General features: G+C 46.4%; 1 protein-coding gene across 2 annotated transcripts in view; it reads left to right on the forward strand.

Annotated features, from left to right (window-relative positions):
• Positions 1 to 3,965: 3,965 nt before the first annotated feature.
• Eif2d (eukaryotic translation initiation factor 2D) overlaps positions 3,966 to 23,328 on the forward strand; it is a 31,904-nt gene continuing 12,541 nt past the window's right edge. The window contains exons 1-15 of one of the 2 annotated variants that reach the window (XM_034513480.2): positions 3,966 to 4,226; positions 5,037 to 5,227; positions 6,459 to 6,542; positions 6,972 to 7,062; positions 7,952 to 8,059; positions 10,666 to 10,880; positions 11,464 to 11,581; positions 13,646 to 13,691; positions 14,285 to 14,388; positions 14,503 to 14,652; positions 14,999 to 15,088; positions 15,965 to 16,060; positions 17,650 to 17,770; positions 20,442 to 20,616; positions 22,827 to 23,001. In XM_034513480.2, coding sequence (XP_034369371.1) covers positions 4,171 to 4,226; positions 5,037 to 5,227; positions 6,459 to 6,542; positions 6,972 to 7,062; positions 7,952 to 8,059; positions 10,666 to 10,880; positions 11,464 to 11,581; positions 13,646 to 13,691; positions 14,285 to 14,388; positions 14,503 to 14,652; positions 14,999 to 15,088; positions 15,965 to 16,060; positions 17,650 to 17,770; positions 20,442 to 20,616; positions 22,827 to 22,894 — 1,713 coding nt within the window. In that variant the 5' untranslated portion in view covers positions 3,966 to 4,170 and the 3' untranslated portion in view covers positions 22,895 to 23,001. Of the gene's footprint in view, positions 4,227 to 5,036; positions 5,228 to 6,458; positions 6,543 to 6,971; positions 7,063 to 7,951; positions 8,060 to 10,665; positions 10,881 to 11,463; positions 11,582 to 13,645; positions 13,692 to 14,284; positions 14,389 to 14,502; positions 14,653 to 14,998; positions 15,089 to 15,964; positions 16,061 to 17,649; positions 17,771 to 20,441; positions 20,617 to 22,826; positions 23,002 to 23,328 lie in introns of those variants that run through there. The other variant, XR_013112803.1, reaches the window with a different exon arrangement.

The following is a 23,328-nucleotide window of genomic DNA, read 5'->3' on the forward strand; positions in this document are numbered from 1 at the left end:
GCACAAAAACAGGGTAAGAACACAAAACCCTATCACAAAAACAGGATAAGAACACAAGACCCTAGCACAAAAACAAATAAGAACGCAAAACCCTATCACAAAAACTGGATAAGAACACAAGACCCTAGCACAAAAACAAATAAGAACGCAAAACCCTATCACAAAAACAGGATAAGAACACAAACCCCTATCACCGCCAAACACACTCGCCCACGTTTAGTCTTATATAGTCAGCCAAATGCAAGTTCCGATGGGGCAGGTCCTCTTACCTTCCCCTATAGGAGGAGTGCTTCGTCTCCTTCATTCAAAAAATGGGCAGTCAGGCTATCCTGACTCCCTACCACTTGGGACGTCTCCCAGATTTTTCAGCCTCAGGCCATTGGACCTCACGGTCTCACAACGGCAGCTGTCAGAACCTAAATCAGAGCCAGAAACCAGAATCCACACCCAAACACCGCACTCAAATACACCTCACTCACAGACACACAGACACACAGACACACAGACACACAGACTCACAGACTTAAACCCACCTCCAAGAGGTCTTCAGAGGTCCTAGGTGATCACGCAAACCCCGGACGAGCTTCCCGGCCCATGCACCAAGATGAAAGGCTCGGGAAGCCCCCAAAGGGGACCCCACTCGAGTCACGGGATGACGCGCACCCAAAGGACACACGGAAGACCAACTTGATGCAAGAACACGAGGTAGTTTAATGGCGGAACGTTCCGGGCCGACACGTGTCTCAATGTGGGAGACAGGGGCATCGACCTCGTGGCTCCAGGGTTTAGGGTTTATATAAGCTTGGGATGGGGAAGAGGAGAAACTTTCGCGCGGGTGCATACGATTGGTTGTTTTCCAATTTTTGAACAATATAAATTTATTCTTACTGCTAGCTTAAGAACCGCAGCCTTAGAGCCAAACAGCAAGCTGTTCTTGGAAGCTGGCAAAGCAGGGGTGGGGGAGGGGTTAAGTCAGACATCAGGAAGGTGTGTGCTACAACTATCCTTGGAATCCACAGCTGGGCAGGAAAATGGCTTTACTTTCCTCGGTTTCTTTTTATTTTCCCACTACATAGTAACAAAAAGACCATTCCATCCCTTTCCCATAGCCATAGTGAGTTTTACAGAAGCAAGGGCAGCTGTTTATACCCCACAGCTCATGGGCATCCTAGGCTCTCCTCACCTGCAGGCCACTAGGGTCTCCCATTGCAGAGCTGAAGGTCAACAGCCCTTACAGTACGCCTGGGTCCATATTAAGTTTCTTTAGCCATCACGGGACCTATGTAATGTCACTCCCCTCTGAACACTCTAATGACTGGGATAGCACAGTTCATTTCTGGGCAGGCAAAAACACAGTGCCATCCAGGTCAGGACTGGCTGTCATGTCTCCACACAGGTGTTCTAGCCTGAGCTCTGCTTCCTGCCTCTCTCTGGAGCCGTGAAAACATCTTTTCATCCTAAAGACTTCAGGATCTACCAAAGAATTCTCAAGCCATAGATCCCACATGAAATATAAACTACAGCATTCTGTGTTTCCAGGGGATTTGGGTTTCGGTAGAAGCATTGAGAAGACTTTGTAAAGGACTGAACAGTTTGGGAGCACAAAAGTACACGTATGCCCCTTTCTGTGTTTATTATCATGTAGGTATTTATGATTAGTGTGTCTACATACATGGGTACCATGGTGGACATGTAGAGGCCGAAGGACAATTTTTTGAGTTGTCTCCTTCCACCTTTACATGGAATCCAGGATCAACCTCAGGTTTCTAGGTTTTCATGACAAACCTTGCCCTTTTCTTGATAAGCACAGAGCTCAAACAGTTAAGTTTCATTTAAGCCAATTGTACTCTCCTCATTAGAATTCATTTGGAAGAGAGAGGAGAAGGAGGCTAAAGAAAAAGGGAATCTCTTTTACTAGTCTATGGTTGCTTCAAAATATCCCTTGTTCTTGTAAGGAATCTTTGTTTCAGCTATGTTCCTGCCTAGTATAATTTGTGAAGATTAACTCCCTTCCAGCAAATCTCACTCTTAGTAGTTGTAATGCTGTAATCCCAGCTATGTGGGAGGCTCAGGTAGGAGGATCACAAGTTTGATGCATGCCAAAAGAATGAGTGCAAGGTCAACCTGGACAATTTACAGAGAACTTGTCTGAAAATACCTATGTGCTTCCAATAAACAGCTGAAGGTAGCCCAATGGTAAAGTACTCACCTACCATATGAGAGTCTCTAAATAACACAGGCACACACACACACACACATACACACACGCAAGTGTGCACGCGCACAGAGGCAACTTTCCTTCATGTAAATTTCCCTTCACTTTGCTGCAATTCTGCAGCTTTGGAGGTACACTGGAGTTGTTAAGGGATGTAGGTTGCTGGCTTGTTTTCAGTCAGCTTTCCGGCATTAGAGTCATCATAGGCAGAAGGCCACTCATGATGCAGGCAGAGAATGTGGGTTGGTACCCACCTAGGATGAAGTAGTTACTTTGTGTTGCTGCGATAAAACACTGACTAAAAGCAACTTTGGGGAGGAAAGGGCTTATTTGGCTTATATGTTCCTGGACGCAGTCCCACACTGAGGGAAGCTAGGGTAGGGAACGGAGCAGAAACCATAGGGAACTGCTGCATGCCGGCTTGATCAGCTTGCTTTCTAACTCAGTCTAGGACCACCTGCCCAGTGATGACACCATCTACAATAGGCTGGACCTTTCCACACCAGTCGCTGGCTAAAATGCCCTACACTCGCCTACAGCTCAGTCTCATGGAGGCATTTTCTCAATTGAGGCTCCCACGTCTCAGGTGACTCTAGCTTTTATCAGTTTGCCAAAAAACTAACCAGCATGTATGGATTTGTGCTCTTGGTATATTAGGAGAGAGGCTGGATGTGGCAGTGCCTAATTCCCTGAATCTTGGCTCCTATTTATTGGCTATTAATTAATTTCTAGGATGACAATTGACATCATCGGATCTACAATCGTTTCCCCAGGTTGAAATTCCTAGTATTACCCTAAAACTTTCTTCAGTTCTCCAGACCACAAACACTCGGTGGTATACATCCTAACTGTGGCCACATACAAGCTCAAGGAACAGGAGTCTCCAGGTAATGCCCTCCTCTAGGCTCCTCTGCCTTTGGTTTGGGGTGAGGTGCTTCTAATACAAGCCTGGAGGCTCAGAGGCATAGAAGTTGGGGCTAGCAACTAGGCCCCAGTATATGACAGGTAGGGATTGCCATGCACATTGGAGTCAGTATGAAGTTAAGCAATTGGGATGATGATGACCGTAAAAGGGTACTCTGCTCTATAGATCTGATATGCAAACATTAGCTTACTAGAACCTAAGCAACCTAGGTTTAAGTTTAATTTAAACCTAAGTTTAAATCTTTGCTCATAGACTACACAGTTGTTTCTCTCAGGGAAGTCCCATCTTTGTTATCGGACTTTGTTAGACTACACAGTTGTTTCTCTCAGGGAAGTCCCATCTTTGTTACCGGACTTTGTTACTAGTTTCCTGGGCAAACCGGGATCCAGCGTGGAATGTATTCCTTGTCGCTATTATTACCGCGAGCAAATTAAACATCAAGGAGGAAAAAAAAATCCTAGCTGAAGCCTTTAGTTTACAACACCATTTAAAGATATGAATAAATAAAAGCCTTTAAGCATATCAAAGCATTTTTTAAAAAGAGGGGAAATAAACCGCATTCAATAAAATCTGCAAGTTTAATAAAACATGGATTTAATGAATTTTGCGGACTTGAAGCATGTCGAATAGACTGCAAGCTGGTAGTTTCTTCTCAACGCCGTTTCTAAAGCGGACCGGGCAAAAAGAATAGAATTTGGACGCTGTTTGCACAGCTGGCGTCCCTTACTACAGACACGCATTCTGGTAGCTACACCGGGAGCGGAAGTTCCGGAGTCCGTCCCGCCCCGCCCCGCCCCGCCCCGCCCCGCCCCGCCCCGCCCGGCGTGCGTCACTTCCGGGACTAGGGCCGGCCTGCGTCAGGGCACGGGCTGTAAAATTACGTGCATGGGTTCCTAGCCGGCAGCTTTTTGGCGCCGAGTCTTTAGCATGGCTGCCTCCAGGGTTGAGGACCCGGGAGCTGCCACACCCTCGTTTTGTTGACCGCCGCTGGCGTCTGTGCTCTTCTTGTCTTTCCTGGGCTCCAGCAGACATGTTCACTAAGGCCTTTCGGGTCAAGTCCAGCACAGCCATCAAGGGATCGGACAGGTGAGGGAGCGCATACTTTTGCTTAGCCTAGCAAAGCGCCTACACAAGTCGAGCTGCACGTGGAGACCCCAGGGAGCCAAGCAGAAATGTTAGAAACATTTTTGAGGGTAAAGTATGGGGGAGTCTCTTTTATCTTCCAGATGGTCTTTTGGACCATAAATAAAGTTGAGTTAGCGTATACTGGGCTCAAACTAGGTTTTGTGGAAGATGTAAAATGAGGGAATATAAGTCCTCCACGGAGTTTAGAGCCCATGGGAGAACTCAGATGGTGTACCGAAACTAAAAGGATAGGGAGAAAACGCCTTAAATGATTATTCCTGGCCAGAGAGACCGGTGCCGTGAGATGGCAGAGCATAAGGAAGCTATGGTAAGGAGAGATGTTAACTCTCCTTTTTTTCAGTCAGTGTCATAGATACGGATAGCTCCGCAGGGATTTTGGAGCCAACTTTCTCTAGGTATCATTCTTGGTGCCACAGTAGCCTTTTAATCAGAGGCTGACAGGTTGTCAACCAGTCTAAGACAGGAATGTGGAAGGCATGTGAGGTCATCTGTGTTTCCAATGACTTTCCAAAGACTTAACTACGATTGTTCAGTGAAATTAGGTGTTCCGATGGGACAATATGCCCAGGAAGTTGTGAAAATAGATAATGAATAAGAAAGATAATGGGATTTGAGAAGGCTGAGAACGGAGCATGACGAACCAGGCAGTCTTTCTTCAACCATTATGATTTGTATAGTCATTCTGAACGTCTGTATTTATTAATGTCTATTAAGAAGATACTATTCATGGCACTGGTGTGCTTTCTGCAGGAGAAAACTCCGGGCCGATGTGACAGCTGCCTTCCCCACCCTTGGAACGGATCAGATCTCCAAACTGATACCTGGAAAGGAAGAGCTAAACGTCGTGAAGTTGTATGCTCACAAAGGGGATGCAGTGACTGTGTACACGAGTGGTGGTAACCCCATCCTATTTGAACTGGAGAAAAATTTGTATCCAACAGGTATGGTAACAAGATCAAATGCCCAGACTACAGTCCTTGTGTAACACTTTATTTTCTGTTTATTTGGTTTGGTATTTGTTTTTGTTTTCCCTCATAAACATGCCTTTTCAAATAAAGTAATAGAAAATTTCCCCATTCCCTAAGGATCTTTTCAGACCTAATGTTTCTAGAACTGACCCTTTCAAGACCAGAAATTGCCATAAGAGAGATAAAAAACAAGCAGACCAATAAATAAATAAATATATATAAATAAAAATAAAATGGAAAAATGGCAATGCAGAGTTCTGAGATAAAGGAGCTTGGCGTATTGGGAGAGTGCAGAGGGGTTGAAAAAGATGGAATTTTAGAGCATGTAAAGAAAATATCCTGTAAATCGTCTGTAAAGGCTTTTTCTTAACACAGTGGAGAAAATATAGGCTCAGAACTAAGCTGCATCAGTTGCACACTTCCTGGGTGTTGTTTCACAGTGGGTTTTCTAGTAAGACTCTCTGTTGTTTGTTTGTTTGTTTTATCTCCACAGATTTCCTTTCTCCTTTCCATAGCAGCTGACACCTTTTTCCCTCGAGGCTTTTCCTCCAAGGTTGTATGTCTGCAGCAGTACAATCCAGCCTACTTAGGCCGTCCCAACTCTTCCTCCAGTTCACTGCTGTATTTGAAGACAAATACTGACTCCCTCACCCCACCCCCCGGGAGTTTTATTTCTTAATTACTGTGAAAATAAGGACTCAAAATACAAATATGAGAAAGCTTCAAATTGTCTTACAGACTGGCTATCTGTTTTGGGGTCATTTGGTTTTGAAGTCATGTATGGAAGAAGGAAAATGAGGGGAACACAGGCACCCTCTCTTCCACGGGGTTTAGAACCCCATCATCCAAAGGGTTTAGAGCCTCAGATTTCTGTTTCTTAGAGTTTCTGCCTCAGATTTTAGTTCACTGTGGCCATTTTCTGCTTGCAGTCCTGAAGTAGCAACAGGTGCTGCCAAGTCTCAGCAATTCCCAGTTCCCAATTCCCAGGTGTCACTAGGTCTCTGCTTTCTTCCTGAAGGCAGTCTCCCTGGCAAGGTTTTTGAACCTCTGTAACCTTGAGCTGAGGTTTTTTTTTTTTTTTTTTTTTTTTTTTTTTCTTTCTTTCTTTCTGAATTCTAAGTAAAGTGAGCACAGTGTTTGACATTTTTAGTTCTCCAGCAGGCAATGCTTGTTAATAAGTGTTTTCTGGATCTCTTTGGTACAGTGTACACACTGTGGTCCTATCCAGATCTTCTACCAGCCTTTGTAACATGGCCTCTGGTACTCGAAAAACTGGTCGGGGGAGCAGGTAAGAGAATTTTTCTATATTCTAGTTACTGTGTGAAACCTCTTCAGTAATTATCCGCCACCTTATAAGGTTACTAATTTCTGTGTCCTTATGTTAAAAACTGTACCCACTTTCTCTGTGTGTGTGTGTTGTTTCTCCAACTTATCCATGAGTTGTCTGGACATCTTTGATCCTGTTGTAAGCTGTTTATAAGTAATAAGAAAGCAATTTGTGATCTGCCACGTTCTGTAGTTTAAATCAATAGGGAATTGTAGCAAGTAGAACATTGTGCTCTTATCTGTGAGACCTGAAATGGAGGACTGATTCTCAAGTTGCCATTTTCACTGTGAATAGTGTAATTGATACATGTTTCTTTGTCAAGTGGATGGCTATATGATAAAGTAAAGCATGAAAATGACATTAAGTAAGTTCTATTTTTATTTGTTACAGATTTGATGCTGCCAGGGGTAGTGGTGCCCCCTACTGGTCTGCCTCAGGTACAGCAAGGCGACCTCTGTGCCATTGCCTTGGTGGGGAACAGGTACTGTGTCAGTCAGTTGCCTTTTGTGTGGGATGTGTGTGTGTGTGTGTGTGTGTGTGTGTGTGTGTGTGTGTGTGCTGAAGAGAGATACAAGGGAGGTGGAGGAAAATGACCACTTTCAAAGCACATGGACCAAGAACTGAAAGAAAATCGTTTCTCTGGAAAGAGCAGCTAGCGGGCCCTTGGTGGATGGCAGCAAGCCTGTGGAGAGCCTACAAATCTGATAAGCATAAGATGTTTGCTGCTGCTGAATGTTTAAAACTTACTTTAGAGATAACGTTAGCTTTATAGAAGAATGTAAGAGATGGTGCAGAGTTCTGGTACACAGCAGGACCTCCAGCATTCTGTAGTGACCACATCTTATGGGACCCATTGCAGTTATCACCGCTAAGAAATGTTGTCCTAAACCAGGACGATGCTAGAACATACTCAAGCCTTTCTTTGTATCTCCGAAGTGCTGGTTTAGTTGTTTTGTTTTGTTGAGAGTATATTTCCCATTTAGGGGTCCAGTTACAATGCCACAGTGTGCTTACTTGCCTCTTTTTAGCTTCCTCTATAGGTAACATTCTTGCCTTTCATTATGTTCATCCCACACACCCCCAACTGCATCACTAATCATGTCTTTAGTAGCTTTATGGAGACGTAGTTTACGTACATAGAATTTGCCTATCTTGAATCCACAGCAGGACGGTTTTTAGTATGTTGATAGAGTTACTGAGCCACCACCACACTACTGCTTTTTTATTCCATGGCCTCATGCCTGCCAGAGGGGAGCTGTTGCCCCACTAACTGAACTGTCTCCCAGCTCCCACTGTTCCGTTTAAAAGAGAAACCAAGAATCATTGTATAGATAGTTCTGCCTGACCCTCATTTCTGCCTTCCTCTCTAGAGCCCCCATTGCAATGGGAGTGGCTGCCATGTCCACAGCTCAGATGCTGGCTTCAGGCCTGAAGGGAAAAGGCATCTCTGTGCTCCACACTTATCAGGACCACTTGTGGTGAGTGCATTGTTTGTTCTGTTTATAGAGAATGAGGGGGTGGGGGGCGGGGGGTGGGGAGCATGGATGGCGAGAAAATGAATCTAGATTCAGAAGTGCAAGGATTTGTCCAGGCACATCCTCCTGCAACTTGTGGACCTAGACTGCCATCTGCTTGACAAATGTGAGGGAAAATACATTTTCTTTGTCCAGACAAGAAATTAGAGACAACTTCGGTTATTTTCTAGGTCTGAAATTGTCCCAGACAGTTGTCCTAGGCATAGGAATTGTTTGCCCTGCCCTGCACTGTGGTGATGTCTGTATACTGCTAGCTACTCTGGCTTTGTCCATTGTGTACATTGTAGACATCATTTGGTCCTGAGGCAAGTGATCAGTTCTGAATCCAGATCAGTTATAAGACAGCAGATGATAACTGATTACTTATGCTGGTCAAGTACCCAGTCTCAGGATTCTCATTATGGAGCACACATTCTGCCTATAACAGTACATATGCCTACAATCCCAGCACTCAGGAAGCTCACACCAGTGGTTCTCAAGTTTCAAGTCAGCCTGAACTACATAATGAGACCCTATCTCAACCTTCCTCTCCCCTTAGCCCCCTCCCCACCCCTGCAAAAAACAAAAAACCAACCAACCAAAACAAACCCCAAAACCCAAAAAACATGGCTTTACTGCTTTTGAGAAAAACATTTATTGTTTGAGAAAAGTGACCTTAACTAGAAAAGGCACAGGTAGGTGGCTCTGAATTGTATTGTTATAGTAGAATGTACGTTCCATAATAAGGAATCCTGTAGTAGCTTCCTCACTTAAAAACATTTACCTGGTCAGGACAGCCCACACATATTAAAACTACTAATAAGCCTCACTCACTGCAACTATTTGTCAAAACTGACAAGCAATGTTTGACTGACATGATCTTGGGCAAAGGACATGAATTTTTCTGTGTGCTATGTTCTGTAGCATCACAGTCTTAAGGTTGAAGAGTAAGCCATGGTAATCTTGACTCTGCACATTAGATTGCATTTGTTTGAACACAGAGTCCATGGGTTTTATAGTTCAGGTATTTGTACTGTGTTAAATAGACTAAACACTGGGCTTATGTTTCACCAAACTGGTAGAATCTTAATCATACTTAATCCCCTCCCCTCCCCTTCCTCCCCTTTCCCTCCCCTCCTTCCTCCCCCCTCTTTCCTTTTCCTTTTCCTTTTCCTTTTCTCCTTTCCTTTCCTTTCCTTTCCTTTCCTTTCCTTTCCTTTCTTATAGCCCAGGTTAGCCTCAAATTCACTATGTAGCCAAGGATGTTTGATTTCCTGGTCTTCTTGCCTCTACCTGCTGAGAACTGGGATTACAGGCATGCACCACCATACCTGGTTCTTTTGTTTTGTTTTGTTTTGAGTCAGGATTTCTCTGTGTAGCTCTGGTTGTTCTGGAACTCACTCTGTAGTCCAGGCTGGCCTCGAACTCACAGATCTGCCTGCCTCTGCCTCTCAAGTGCTGGGATTAAAGATATGCACCACTACCACCTAGTTAGCTCATATTTAGCTCAAGGTGGTTTACTAGTTTTTGCTCTTATGAAGGGAACACTTTTAGTGGTTTATCTCTAACTGCCTTCTTTTTCCTTTATCTGTTATATTGAGAATTGACTCAGGGCTTTGCCAGTTAGCAAACATTTTACTGCTAAGCTCTTGGTGGGGGGGAAGAGGGAGGGAGAGGGAGGGAGGGAGAGGGAGGGAGGGAGGGAGAGCGGGAGAGAGAGAGAGAGGGAGAGAGAGAGGGAGGGAGGGAGGGAGAGAGGGAGAGGGAGGGAGGGAGAGAGGGAGAAAGGGAGGGAGGGAGGGAGGGAGAGAGGGAGAGAGGGAGAGAGGGAGAGAGAGAGAAAGGGAGGGAGGGAGGGAGAGAGGGAGAGAGGGAGAGAGGGAGAAAGGGAGGGAGGGAGGGAGAGAGGGAGAGAGAGAGAAAGGGAGGGAGAGAGGGAGAGGGAGGGAGGGAGAGAGGGAGGGAGGGAGAGAGGGAGAGAGAGAGAAAGGGAGAAAGAGAGGGAGGGAGAGAGAGAGGGAGGGAGAGAGGGAGAGAGAGAGAAAGGGAGGGAGAGAGGGAGAGGGAGGGAGGGAGGGAGAGAGGGAGAGGGAGGGAGGGAGGGAGAGAGGGAGAGAGAGAGAAAGGGAGAAAGAGAGGGAGGGAGGGAGAAAGAGAGAAAGGTAGAGAGAAAGGGAGGGAGGGAGGGAGAAAGAGAGAAAGGTAGAGAGAAAGGGAGGGAGGGAGGGAGGGAGAAAGAGAGAGAGGGAGAGGGAGGGATGGAGGGAGGGAGAGAGGGAGAAAGAGAAAGAGAGGGAGGGAGGGAGGGAGGGAGAGGGAGAGAGAGAGAGAGCGCGAGCTGGCCTGTTAGCCTGGACTCTCTGCAGAGGATAGGCTGTCCTGACACACTGCAGAGCAGAGGACGTTTCTGGGCTCAGAATAATTGAGTAGAGCTGAGATGAGCCCTGGGCTCCTCTGCATGTTGGCTCTACTGGCTTTAAACACCTGACTTGACTCTGCTTTGATCACGGTATCAGGGTGGGCAAGTGTTGTAGCTACTGCTTGGTGTTTCTGACATCAGATTTTTCCAGGAGATCTGGAGACAAGTCCTCTCCACCTGCCACTGCCCCACTGGATCCCACAGATAGCTGCGAAGAGAAGGTGGACCTTGGTCTGCATGGAAACCTGAGGAGCCTGACCCTGGAGGGAGAGGAGGAAAATGGGCAGGTTCCTCCCCCAAAAGCCTCTGAAGATACCAGCTCCAGTGCCCTGAGCCAGGACTCCTTGGACGGCAAGCCCCTTCAGGGTATGGCTTTGGAGGGAGAGCCCATGCCTGTCTTTCATATTAGATGGCATTGCTGTTCCGGGAGAGAAGGGGAGAACCCTTCTGTGGGCTGTGCAGTAGTTCTGTACTTTTTACATAAAAATGCCCCTATGTGCCTGTCTGTCTGCCATTTGGATAGTTTCCAGCTATGAAGCCTCAGGCTTCAGGTACTAACTTCTCTGAATGAGTGTGGCACTGGATTTGGTCCTTCCTGTGGGGCTAACCCTTATAGGATCAGTGCTCAGGAGTCTGGAAGTGGCCCAGTGAGATGGCTCAGCAGGCAGCAGGTAAAAGCACTTGCTGTGCAAGCCTGGCTGCCTGAGTTCAATCCTGAGAGCTAACTCACGGTGGAAGGAGCAGAGAGCTGACTCCTACTCGTCTTCAGACTGCCACATGCTGTAGTATGTGAGCACACACACACACAAAAGTCTGCAAGGGGGCGCTTTGGTGCCTAGGGAAGGGCTCCATTTAAGCCAAGGTGATGAGTGAGGGCCAGAGAGTCTACTGTGTGCCCCAGACAGTGTGTGAGCCTCAGGAAGGATGTGGTTCTTTCCTTTCTTTGCAGAACAAATGGATGAACTGTTAGAGCAGTGCTTCCTGCATGCCTTGAAGAGCCGAGTCAAAAAGGCTGACCTCCCATTGCTCACCAGCACGCTCCTTGGCAGTCACATGTTCTCCTGCTGGTAAGGAGGGTACTGCTGGGTGGGGAGGAGCCTCAGACACAGCCACACAGTTGTTCTTGGTAAAGGAAGAGGGGATAGTGGGGGTTGGTTGAGTGACATGCTGTGGGAAGGGCAGAGCAGGAAGTCGGTCTAGCAGGTAAATTAGTTTCCTGGCTTTGAAACCTTCAATTTTATCCCATGAAAGGATCCAAAGATTACAGTTTCCAAGATCCTCTGACTGTTCTTTCTGCTGAGGTGTTTCTGGGGTGTCTCTTATGAATTAGGTACCCTGGCATATACCACAAGAGTCCTTTAACAGCTTTTGTGAAGCTTTCTCTGCCACTCCATCCTTCCTGTGAGGAGACTAGGTCCGCAGCTGTTGTGATAAATCTCCGACCCAAATAAGTCCGGTCAAGGAAAACATAACTCAATATTTATGATTATAAACTGCAAGCCTAGATTGGGCAGATTTACCACTGTACTACTCTATTCCTCAGCTATGAGATCCCTTACCACTTTCGGTTCTTCTCCTCCATTGTCCTTCCACCCCTGGCTCCTCTGTTGCCTCCATAGCCTCTCTCCTGTCAACTTCCTCCCCTAAGCCTTTTTCTCCACCTCCCCTTCTACTGCCCAATCACTGGCTCTAGCCTTTATTTTACAAATTCAATTGGACAGAAGGTTCACAAGATTCACTCCTCCTCTGCAGCCCCTCCCAGGAGTGGAACTGCCCTCAAAACAAGAGGCTGGGGCTATCCACAGCAGGCAGCTTCTTCTGAGAGTGTAGCCTCCGGGAAAGGGAGGGTTGACTTTGAAGGTGGAGCCAATCAGGTTCAGCTCCTCAGCCTCCGCCTCAGCGTATTTAACTAAGGCAGATTTCAGCAGTCACAGCCTGACCTTTACCAAACACCTGTCAATACTGTAAGAGCGGGGGTCTGAATACCCCACAAGATAGGAGTGAATCTAAAGGCTAGCATGAGCTGTTGAGTGAGTGTCAGATCAGCCTGGCTTACAGCTAGACTCTGCCTTTAAAATGAGTGAATAATGAGTGAGTGAATGAATGAAACCACCCAGTGGCGCTGCCTTTTAAATACACAAGCAAACAAACCAACCCACTCCCTGTACACTCACAGCCTGCTCTGCTTCACAGCATATAGTGTGCTTTACCAGACTCTTCTGTTTTTGAAAGTGGTAATTAACCCAGTCTCTTACCATCTACACATGACCTTAAGGCACTTACATCAGCAGTGGTGTTGATATCCTTGGTATTTTGTCTTGTTCATGATGGGTTGCAAGTGACTCGGAAATGGGCTTCTGGAACTTCTTCTTGGGCGGGTCTTGAGTGGGTTCTAGGGTGGTCTTCCTGACAGTCCCACTGCTACTGAATGTTGGGTTTTGAGAGAAAATGTAAGTCCTGGGGAGAGAGAGAAATCACAGTTTTTATTAGAACCTCTATCCCCAGCTACCCTAAAACTACTTTTATGGCAGGTATCAGTAGACTGTGTGAAGAGGCAGATAGTAAATCATTTAGTTTTCAGGCCGTTGTGCTCATGGTTTCAGTACTGACTGAAGACAACAGATGGGGTGTGGCTGGGTTAGCTCCAGAGTGCAGCTGGATGAACTCTGGTGTAGCCCTGGCTTCCCTTCCCTTGGGTGAGCTGCCTTTGGTAAGGCTCACTTTGAAGTGGAACTTGTGCGGCCACAGGAGATTCTCTGGTGTGAGAGGACTCTAAAGCTGTGTCTGATTACAGTGGTCACTAATCACATGTAGCAAATTAAATTTAAATTAAAGTTTAAAATTCAGGTCCCCAGTCACAGTAGGCGTTTCAGGTGTTTCCCGGTCACACGGATGACCAGTGGCCCACATTGGACAGACGTTGGCTACCACACACGTGCCATTGGATAGTTCTGACTCAGAGCAGCCTGTAATCCCTGGCCGTCTCTGATACCACAACTGGGCAGAGAGCTCTAGAATGGTGGCCTCTTTTGGACTATGGGGGAGGGAAGGATAGCCTGAGAAGGTCCTTTGTGTCAGGCAGGTACCACAATTTTTTGTTTTGGTTTAATTTGCCTTTTTATCTGTCCTAGTCCTGAAGGACAGCAACTGGATATAAAGAAGTCAAGCTACAAAAAGGTAAGCGCCGGCACCTTCTTTGAATGTCTGCACGGTCTTAAGGAATATGTGTGATTTAAGATGGATGTAGGAGGCCCTGTACACGGGGCTCAAGCTAGAACTCATCAGCCTCCTGAGTTTAGGGATAATGGGAAATAATGACACTCTCTTGGGCCAAAGCACCCACTCCTCTCCCCCTTCTGACTCCTTTCTGTCTGATCAGAATCTGACAGCTTCACCAATTAGTTTAGCAGCTTCTTTTTTTAAATTAATTTTATTTTTAATTATGTGTAGATGTGTGAGTGCTGGTGCCAGAGAAGACTCCCAGAGCTGAGGTTACAGGCAGTTGTGAGCCACTCAACATGGGTGCTGGGAGTCAGACTTGGGTCCTCTGCAAGAGCAGTGTGAGGTCAAGCCTGCTGAGCTGCCTCTCCAGCCCTTTAGTAGCCTCTTGCTCCTCAAGTTGCAGGAGCGTGTGTAGTCTTTCGGTGCCTAGTCTAATGACAGCAACAACTGGGTCACAATGCTCCAGTCCCCACCTCGCCGCAGACCTGGCCCTCCTAGGTGCTCTGGACAGAGTCAGTGAAGTCCCCTATACTGGCCTCTCTTCCCAGCTCTCTAAGTTCCTGCAGCACATGCAGCAGGAGCAGATTGTCCAGGTCAAGGAGCTGAGCAAAGGGGTGGAGAGCATTGTGGCTGTGGACTGGAGGCACCCGAGGTAAGTGCAGGGCCTGTCACCGCAGCTCAGTTGGTTTAAGGGCACTGGGCCACAGACCTGGACTGCCAAGGCACTGGTGTAATGCGTGTGATTTGTTTTCTTTGCTGGGTTTAGGATAACATCTTTCGTCATCCCCGAGCCTTCCCTGACTTCCCAGACTGTCCAGGGAGGTAGCAGGGAGCAGTCCTATCTCCCTCCAGATATAAAGTTCCTCTACTGTGTCCCAGCCAACATGACCCAGCTTTTCCTGGAGTCTGGCCACAAGTGAGTTTTGGGGAGAATCTCTTTTCTCCCTACATGGTCTGCCTGCACTTTCCCCTCATCTTGAGTGTTTTCCTGTGACTGGCAATCCTGCTCTGCCCGTCTTCCTTCTAAATGCAGCATCACACCTCCCTTCCTGGGGGTGGCTTTTTGGGTTAGGTGAATGAGAGAGTCGGCCTCTTAGTCTGCAGTTGCATTTCATGTCGCCCTGCTTGCCTCCCTTAGGAAAAGCAGAAAAGGAAGGCAAGAGCCAAGGAAAATGCCCTGCTAAGCAGGGAGTCGGAACGTTTGCAGATGGACCCCAGGTCCAGCTTGAACTAACTAACCTCTGGTTACTTCTCTCTTCTAGGAAAGGGAGCACCCTTGAGGGCAGTGAGGTCCGAAGGATCATCACTGACTATGCCAAGAGAAACAACCTGGTGGATGCTGACAACAGAAAGTGAGTGAGTGAGTGGCGGCAGCATCAGGATGGAGTCGGGTCCTCATTTTTATAGACAGTAAAGGATGCAGGGAATGGGCTGGCCAGAGAGCTCAGTGAGTAAAGGCACTTTCTGCCAAGCCTGACTGGCTGAGTAGAGAGAACCAACTTCTGCAAATTGTTCCACGTGTGTATTGTGCACTTGCAGACATACAGAGACACATATGTGAATGTAAGAACTATAAAACCAAAGGGTGGGAAGGCTTCTGGAATGGAGAGTAGATGATTACAGCAGCTTAGAAGCAGGCAGGCCCAGTGCTTGCAAACCATGGGCTGTTGCCTGGGGTTCAGGTCAATCCCATGGTGTCAGCATGGCCCGTAAGCTGAGTACACATATCTCGTGTATGTCTGCCACTGATGTTCAAGTGCATATGGCTGTTGTCAGGAAAAACGCCACCTTGAAAAATATTAATCCAAGTCATTATGGCTTTTTGCATAACTTTTCTTATAAATGGCTACAGATGGCATGCTACTAGCCCTGAGTTATTCCATTAACTATGTGGGTCTCTGGGATAGTATGTAGCAGCTCAGTCCATGTATACGTTGTAATGACCATAGCATGTAGCACTTACAGCCTTTCTTCCTTGCTAGCCTGTTGACTGAATCGAGCCTTGACAGCTATGGTCACATAGCAGAACTGAGCCAAGAGTCCTGGTTACTCCTTTCCACATTTTCTTCCACCATTTACTTCTCTTTGTCCTCCCATTGGTGGGCTTTCCTGTCCGTTGGCCTCTGGTCCCACAGCTCAGTGAGCTGGATGTGCAGAGGGCACAGGTGACGGGCACTCTCACTTTGGTTGAATCTGAAATTGCCCTATTGCCTCTGCTTTTCCTTTAGTCTGGTGAAGCTGGATCCTATCTTATGTGACTGCATCTTAGAGAACCATGAGCAGCACTTGGTCGTGAAGCTTCCATGGGACTCCCTCCTGAGCAGGTAACAGGGACCAAGGAGCCCTTTCAACTTGCCTGCACCACTGCCCTTAGCACCTACAGCAGAATTTCAGAATGGTTACCACCGTCTTTAGCCTGCACCTGTGGTGGAAACATGAGTGCTTGAGTTCAGATCTCCAGTACCCTTGTAAAAGCCAGCTGTGGCAGAGCACTCTTGGCCATAGTGTTGGGGACAGAGCTCATTGGCTTGCTATCTCAGCTAGGCTGATGAGCTTCAGGTGCAGTGACAGATTCTGCCTCAAAGACAAGGTAGAGGGTGGTTGAGGAACCCAGAATTGACCTCTGGACTCAATGTGCATGCATCCACAAACATCCACACCAACAAGTGCATGTGTGCCCTTCACCCACACAGATCGTCACGATTTAAGTCAGTGGCTTTTTTCCCCATAAACATAGGCTTCATTTATTCTGATAAGGAGAGCTTTGGTGACAGTTCGAGCCATTATGACATAGAAGAACATGACAGAGAAAAGAAACATTAGCTAGAACTAATAACTTCAATAAAAGAACCATTTAAGCCGAGGAGTTGTCTTCAAAGCAAAGATTCTTGATACTTTTTGTTCTTTAGAACCATAGCTGAAAACAATTCATATTGGGATCCAGCAAAGTATGTAGCTCATGCCGACTCTCCTGCCACACACATGTCTCTGTGAGTCTGTTGGAGCACGGCCTTGCCTCTTAAAAGGGTTAGGGTGTTCTATGTTAGGACGGAGAGTTGAGTTGTTTGCTTTGTTCGTTTTGAGACAAGCTCACCACATAGCTTAGGTTGGCCATGAATTTGTGCCTCTAAGTGCTGGCTGGCTGCAGGCATGAGCTACTGTAGAGTTGAGTGTTCTATAAAGATACATTATTATTACAGGTTGCTGGGGGATGGCTCAGTGGGTAAAGCATGAGTGAATTCCAGAGCCCAGGTAATGCCAGGTGTGCCTCTGTAATCCGAGTCCTCCTATGATTGATGGAGACAGACGTAAAAGTCCCTGGCAGGCAGCTCATGGGTCAGATAACCTAGAGTCTGCAGCTGTGAAAACATAGGGACTGTGTTCCAAATAGTGAAAGCTGAGGACTGACTCCCGAGATGGTTCTTTGACCTCCACACATGCACCATACCATTCAGCTGCTTGCACTCATCCACACAAGCACACACAAACATACATGCATTCACTTCATACACACACAGGCTATTAAGTAAAAACTGCATTGCAAGAACATGTGACACATGTAACACAGCATGTGGAGGCTGTAAGCTGGTAGGGTGCACTCTTTGAGACAGGTAGTAACCTCCTCAAAGCAGACAATAGATTTCCAAGAGGCCAAACAAGTAGAGGTGTTCAAGTCACTGTTGTTCCATCTTGAAGTCAGTGATGTCAGCTTTAGCTATACCCTGGGGAGCTTTGAGGCACTGAGTTCATTGGTCTGTGGTTCCGTTCACCAGGTGGTGTCAGTGCTTCTAACCTGCAGCCAGGTTTACAAATCAGTGTGCTACAAAACTTGCACCCCGTGCTCATGGTTGTAGGAGGCAGAGAGATGCTGTCTGTTGCCTGGATCTATTTATATCTCAAATTCTCATTTTAGGTGTTTGAAAAATCTGCAGCCTGCCTACCAAGTGACATTTCCTGGCCAGGAACCCATTCTAAAGAAAGGGAAACTCTGTCCAATTGATATCACCCTTGCACAGAAGGCTTATAATAAAAAGGTAATTTTAAAAGTACTGGGCCTGGGGCTGTGCAGCTCAGTCAGAGCATTTGCTTAGCCTATGCTAAAGCCTTGGGTTCCACCCCTACCACTGCCAGAAATGAAAGATCCAGTGCTTGGGAACGGTAGCTTAATTTCCCTGCTAAGGTCTGGTTTTCTGATATGATTGGAGACGTTGGATTGGAAGAGCCCATGCTGTCTGTGTCTGTGTGTCTGCACTGGTCCTCGGTGAGAGGTGTCATTAAACCACTCCCTCCTGCCCTTTGGGGATTTGTACTGAGAAACTTGCTAGAGCCTGTTTGAAAAGTGAGTTTGGGTTTTTCATTGGTACTTTATAGGCCCCTGTCTCTTACAGTCTACCTCTTGGCCTTGCTCAGTGAAAATAGCTTGTAAAAATTTCAGCTGTGAACACGAAGTTGTAGGGAACAAGTTAAAACTGCCCTCAAAATGTGTTGGTTAGTGTCCTCTGCCTTAGTCTGCATATCTAAAGGAGAAAGACGGAGGTAGAAACCCTGAGCACCAGGCTTGGGTTCTGAAACAGAGAACCTGGCAGAAGGTATAGTTCTGGGCTTTGGAGTTCCAGGGTGTCCTTGTCTCATTTCTTGACCTTGAACACCTTAGTGAACTTCCTAATGCCTCAGTTTCCTTCTGTGAAGATTGGAGGTAATACCTGCCATGTGAGTTCCTTCAGTGAAGGCTGTGCATAGGCTAACACTTAGCAGGAAGTGGCCCCTAGAGGGGAGCCACTCATATTAATCTTGATTACCAACAATCACGTGCCAGACATTACACCAAACACTTTTGTGTCTATAAAGTATGAATCTTTTATTCATAATAGAACTATCCAAAACTGAAGTTGTCGCTTCATAAAATGAGTTGCTTTCTGGAGGTCTGCAAGTAAAGGGTTTTTGTTTGTTTGTTTTGTTTTGTTTTGTTTTGTTTTGTTTAGTTTTATGGCCACTGAGAGCGTGTCTGCAGTCCCCTGCAAGCATACAGCTTTTTAAAAAACACTGTATAGCAGCCCCCCCAGCCTCCCCTGATACTAATCCTTTATCATCTCTAGCTTTTTCAAAGCAAGAGGAGGATTGTAATTTTTACATATTTATTTTTAATTTTGTATGTTGTGGGTGTTTTGCCTTATGAATGTCTGTGTGCCATGTGTGGCCTGGTGCCTGTGTAGTCTGGAAGAAGGTGTCAGATCCCCTAAGACTGAGGTTACAGATAGCTGTGAGCTGCCATGAAGGTGCTGGGACTAGAACCTGAGTCATCTGGAAGAGCAGTTAGTGTTATTTACCACTGAGCCATCTCTCCAGCCCTGGATTATGGTTTTTATTACTTTTTTTTTTTTTTTTAAGGATTTATTAATTTCTGTTTTGTGTCTATGGGTTTTTATCTGTGTGTGTGTCTGGATACCATATGTATGCAGTTCCCATGGAGGCCAGAAGAGGGCATCAGATTTCTCAGAAGGAGTTAAAAGGTTGTGAGCTGCCCTGTGGGTGCTGGGAACTGAATGAACTTAAGGTCCTCTGGAGGAGCAGCCAGTGCCGTGAACCACTGAGCATCTGGCCATCACGCTCTTCTCATTTGTGCTAATAATGGAAAAACGCCATTGTTGTTGTTGACTAGCTATGTGATCTTACGGGACTGTTGTCAGGTACAAAACATTTCATTATCATCAACACTCATCATCATTATTGGTGTTGAGGAGGGACGGGTGGCATGCATGCTTCAGTGCATGTATGGAGGTCAGAGGTCAACTTTGTGGTTCTCTCCATCAACCTTTATGTGGGTCCTAGGCACTGAATTCAGGTTGCCAGGCTTGTGCAGTGAGCATCTTTACCCACAGAGCCATCTCCCCAGCCGTCAGCTCCTTTTTCAGTTGAGATAAAAGTCTTGCTTTTATGTTTAAAACAGTTCTTATCTCACACAGCCAGTGGTACCTGCCTCTAATCCCAGCATTCAGGAAGCAAAGGCAGGGAAACCTCTGAGTTAGACACTGCCTGGTCTATACAGAGAGTTTGAAGCCAGTCAGAGAGACATAGTTGAGACTCTGTCTTTAAAACAAAACAAAAGTGGTCCTTAACCTTTGGAGACGCATACTGAAATATCTATATATGAAGTGATCGGAAGTGTAGGAGGATTCGCTGTAAAGTGATGTAGGAGGCAGAAATAAACCCAGACTGCCCTCAGTTGTCAATGTGGAGATTAGTGATGGGTATGTATCCCATCACACTATTGCACATTTTGTGTTTTGTTTTAGTCACATAGCTGACTTTGAGACTAGGTCTCCTAATGTGCTTAGCTGGTCTAGAACTTGCTATGCAGACTAGGCTGGCCTCAAACTCTTAACTCACAGAGATCCATCATTTATGCTGGGATTAAAGGTGTAGATTGATGCTTGGCATCATACTATTTTACTTACATTTTAAATTCTCATGGCTAAAAACCCTTAAATATGTGTCATAGATAGGATAGAATATCTGTTAACACATATATTGAATGAGGCAGAGAAGGTCACTTTAGAAACATGAAAGTATAAGTGATTTGGACAGAAAGGCACCAGAGTTCCAGGGATAGAGAACCATCATGGAGTAAGTGTGAAGTGGTTGCCAAAAGGACCCTTGGAGTAGAGAACATACTGCAAGCACCCACTGTCAGCTTCCTGTCCCCAGGTGACTGTGGTCCGGAACTTGGAGACCTATGGTCTAGATCCATGCTCAGTGGCCGCCATTCTCCAGCAGCGATGTCAGGCCAGCACCATCGTCTCTCCTGCCCCCGGGGCCAAAGACAGTCTGCAGGTGCAGGTCCAAGGGAACCAGATACACCACCTGGGCCAGCTATTGCTTGGTGAGTAGCCCTTCTGAGAAGACATTGGGTAGCTTAGCAACGATCTTGCCTCTGACTCACTTGAGTCTAACCATCTTAGCCTGTATCTATGTAGTCTTTATAGTGGGTCTATGTCACAGTGGTGCAAGAGATAGGCATTCCATAGATACTGTACTTCAGGTTTTAAAGTTTGGACTCTTAACAGAACTAGCACTGGCTAGACAGTCTGATGAAATGCTAGGCAGCAGCAGCAAGAGTGTCCCCACCCCACCACGTGACCATGGTGTGGGAACAAACAGATCGTCATGTTATGCTGAGCCACCTAGCTAAAGTGTACTGCAGCTTGGCTGGATTATGTGCCTTCTCCATTTGCCATATTCTCTCTCTTTCTCTCTCTCTCTCTCTCTCTCTCTCTCTCTCTCTCTCTATCTCTCTCTTTTAATTAAAGTAATTTTATATGCACATGGGTGTTTTGCTTGCATGTATGTCTGTACACCATGTGTGTGCCTGGTGCCCTCAGAGGGCAGAAGAGGGCGTCAGATCCCCTGAAACTGGAGTTTTAGATGTGAGCCGCAGCTGTGAGCTACCAGGTGGATCCTCTGGAAGGACAGTAAATGCTCTCAGCTGCTGAGTCATCTTTCCAGCTCCTCAGTTACCCTACTTTCAGCTTACAATGGGCGAATAATGGGACATGACCTCATCAAGGAGCAAGAGTCTATGCATTCATGTGTACACAGACACACTGCAGTTTATAGCAGTGAGCAGATGAAACCAGTGTCTGCACCAGATCTTTGGCTCTTTCAGAACCCCTGCTTTCCGTCGTATATCTTCTTAGCTTTCCTCCTCATCTTCTCTTTCTAGAAATCATGTGGTGAGCCCAGCAGTGCCTGGAGCTCAGCTGTGCTGGTACAGGGGTCTCTCTGGCTATAACTGTGCTGCAGGACGGTTTCCTGTATTGCAGATGGGGAACTGAGGTCCACAGAAACTCAGTCCCTTGCCTGGAGCTCACCTGACTCTTGAGTACTGTAGCTAGGCTCCAACTCTTTATTCTTTAGAGCCAAAGTTCTTTTGATTCCCTCTGGGTCTTTAGCCTCTTCTTTTAAGTTCTTTATTTAAGTTCTGCCTCAGCTTTCTAAAGTAAATCTAATCTCTTTACTCTCCCAATAAGGCCTTTTATCTGTGCCTTCAGGAACAAGCCCCTCCCAGCCTGTTTTTCCTGCGGGCTCTCGCCCTCGCTCCTTACACACCCTAACTGTACTCCAGCCAGTTTCCTACTGTTCACAAACACCCCAGGCACTTGACGTCTCCCTGCTTTTGACTGCTGTCCCCTTACCTTGTGTGCTTCATAGCCCTGGCTTTGTCTGTCCTCACAGGCTCACAGGCTCAGCTCAGGAGTAATATCCATTTCCCTGTGACCGTGGTAGGTCTTCCCAGCATTAGTGCTTCTGAATTGTGTTGGTGTTTCTGATTAGTGTCTAATCAATCAGACACTAATTTTTCTGTAATGTCTGAGCCCTTTGTATAATAGAACTTGAGATAGACCTTGTATTTTCATGCCTGTCTCACACTCGAGAGACTGGCACAAGCACAGGCTTAATAAGTGGAGTTGTCTCGTGCCCGTGACAGTCCGTCCACAGCAATATACTTCCAACACTGAGCTGCTGATGTGAAGAGCCCATGCGTGGTGGCTTGGGACTAAGAGACCTGAACAGACATATGCCTTCTCTCTCTGTACATCTAGATCAATGGTTCTTAGCCTGTAGGTTGTGACCCCTCTGGAGGTTGAATGGCCCATTCACAGGAATTGCCCAAGACTACCAAGGAATTTACATGATGAAGATATTTACGTTATGATTCATAACTGTAGCAAAGTTACAATGGTTGGGGTCACTACAACATGAGGAACTGTATTAAAGGGTTACAGCAGTAGGAAGGTTGAAAAACCACTGATCTAGATATTAGCCAGCAGGTACAAATAACCAAAATACACTCTTCAACCTCGGTTTGTGGTGAATGATCTAACTGAGGTGTCACCAGAGATGAGCTTGAACAGGATGTGGAAGGTGGGTCATGTGTTGGAATAACAGATCCTTGACAGCAGGGAGGAACACACTGGGCTAAGTGAGTAGGGAGGGGCAGGAGGCTACAGGGCCCAAGGGACATGGGAAGCAGGGACGGGCAGTAGGGACTTGAGACCAGGCTCGGCTGAAGATTTTCTTTTTGGATTGTAGAAGAGTATCGGCTCCCTGGAAAATACATCCAAGGCCTAGAAAAGGCCCCCAAACCTGGCAAGAAGTGACAGAGTCATTTTATGCAGTGGATCCCATGGGAGCCCAGGTTCTGAGCTGGTAACTGATATGAGCATTTTCAACTTTTGCAAATAAAAACTGTAATTCTTTACTGAAAGCTTTTATTTCGAATCTAAATCTGAATCACTTTTATGTTTTACGTAGTGAAAATGTTCATGTGGTTTCTGTGATTTAGTTCATGCTCCATGATAGGGCAGGGCAGGGCAGCCCATCCAAAGTGCAGCAGGCAGAGCGCTCCTGCTTCTAAAGCCTGTCTACCAGATAGACCCCAGTACCCCACCTACTGCCCCCACAACCTAATTAACCTCCTAGGCCCTGCCCTGTTGTCCCTTCCTGCCTCTGTAGGGTTTGTCTCATAGAAAACAGCCTGGGTATTTCTCTGCTCTTAGTCACAACAACAAAATGAATTAATGAATCTAAGCTG

The sequence above is a fragment of the Arvicanthis niloticus genome, chromosome 10, assembly GCF_011762505.2.
Source record: "Arvicanthis niloticus isolate mArvNil1 chromosome 10, mArvNil1.pat.X, whole genome shotgun sequence".
Classification (NCBI taxonomy): domain Eukaryota; kingdom Metazoa; phylum Chordata; class Mammalia; order Rodentia; family Muridae; genus Arvicanthis; species Arvicanthis niloticus.